Genomic DNA, 1350 nt, shown 5'->3' with positions numbered 1-1350 from the left:
ACAGGTGGGAAATCAGCATGCACAGGTGATTGCAAAGCTCTCTGAGGGAAATCAACTTCATCCCAACACTCATATATAGACCTTGCTGCTCTAGACCTAACTAGCAACAAGGAGAATGGATTGAGAACCACAGAACAATTTTCACTTTTAAGTGTTGAATTATCCAAAGAAACCTCAGTTGCTGATTAAGCTGGTTGGAAAAGAGCAACACGTCAAGAAACGCCGCACGTCAAACTTCTGAAAATGCTGGGTAACAGCTCTAATGATAGCTGTAACTTGGAGAACATGGGAAAACCCTTCGGTCAGAAAAACCGTGTTTAGATCTCTGCTATCTGCTCTGAACTCAGTGGTTGCCAAGATGACTTCTGCTGTCACATCTGCCCCTGCTGCTCCAGGCTTGGACTATCTAAATAGACAACAGGAACCAACCAAAACAGCTCAGGAGGCTGAGAGCAGGGCTGGCCTTGGTAAGCCCTGAGCTCTGAGCAAGAGGTGCAAACCAATGTTTTACCTCTTCTTTTGGTTTCACTGCCAAGGAGGAAAACAGCACCAGGCTGTGAGCTGCGCTGCTGGTGGGGACACCCTTTTAGTATCAGCCCCCTAACCAGGGGACTGGCATTACATCAGTTACCAGCACCCAGTCTCATCAAGGAGAGAGCAAAAGAGGCGTCCTAAGGAATGGGGCTGCAGAGGCATCTTGGCATCAGCAGGGGCAGACTGTGTACCGCCCACTGACACTGAGCCAAGACCACTGCAGGGCTTGATTACCCAAGCACTTAAATGCCCTCTTGGAGGGGAGGGAGACCTTTCTTGCGCTATAGCAGCAAAAGGTCTTCCCCCCTACCAGGGGAAGGTAGCTCCAGAGTGAAAAGAAGTGAAAGCCAACAAACCATTTGTACACGGGAATGCTGTTTTTTCACCTTGCTAAAAGGCAATAAATCCCCTCTTATCACACTGTACTCTGTGGTAAAAGACAAAAAGGAAAAAACCCCGACATGATGAAAGTCATTGGCAAAATTCCACACTACTTCCTCACAGGACCTGGATTTCACCCAAAAACCTTCTGGAGCAGGAGAGGTGGCCACTTGAATCAAAGTACCTTAGTGGGAGTCCCAGGTACAGAAGAGGTGGGGGATGCTGGGAAGGCCAGGACACATTTCTTCCCCAAACAGCGGCTGTTGGTCTCAATGTCTTCGTAAGGGTTCTCCTTCGATGGTGGATCTGCAGCAAAAAGCCACAAGCAAGAGACTGTAAGTGCAGAAAATCCTTGAGGTCTGCCATAAAAATCTGTTTGGGGATCTGCTGGCCTTCTCCCACCTCCCACATCAGATATAAAGACCTGTTCTCAAG

The 1350-nt window shown here is 48.4% G+C and overlaps 1 protein-coding gene across 1 annotated transcript in view; it reads right to left on the bottom strand.

Annotated features, from left to right (window-relative positions):
* The window catches only part of DENND2A (DENN/MADD domain containing 2A), a 36835-nt gene that overhangs the window by 28061 nt on the left and 7424 nt on the right, over nt 1-1350 (bottom strand). Inside the window, exon 4 of the mRNA XM_009332933.1 lies at nt 1100-1221. Within this exon, the coding sequence (XP_009331208.1) occupies nt 1100-1221 (122 nt within the window). The remainder of the gene's footprint in view (nt 1-1099; nt 1222-1350) is intronic.

This window comes from Pygoscelis adeliae, unplaced genomic scaffold (genome assembly GCF_000699105.1).
Source record: "Pygoscelis adeliae isolate BGI_AS28 unplaced genomic scaffold, ASM69910v1 Scaffold38, whole genome shotgun sequence".
NCBI lineage: Eukaryota > Metazoa > Chordata > Aves > Sphenisciformes > Spheniscidae > Pygoscelis > Pygoscelis adeliae.
This window is presented reverse-complemented; position numbering and strand designations above follow the sequence as displayed.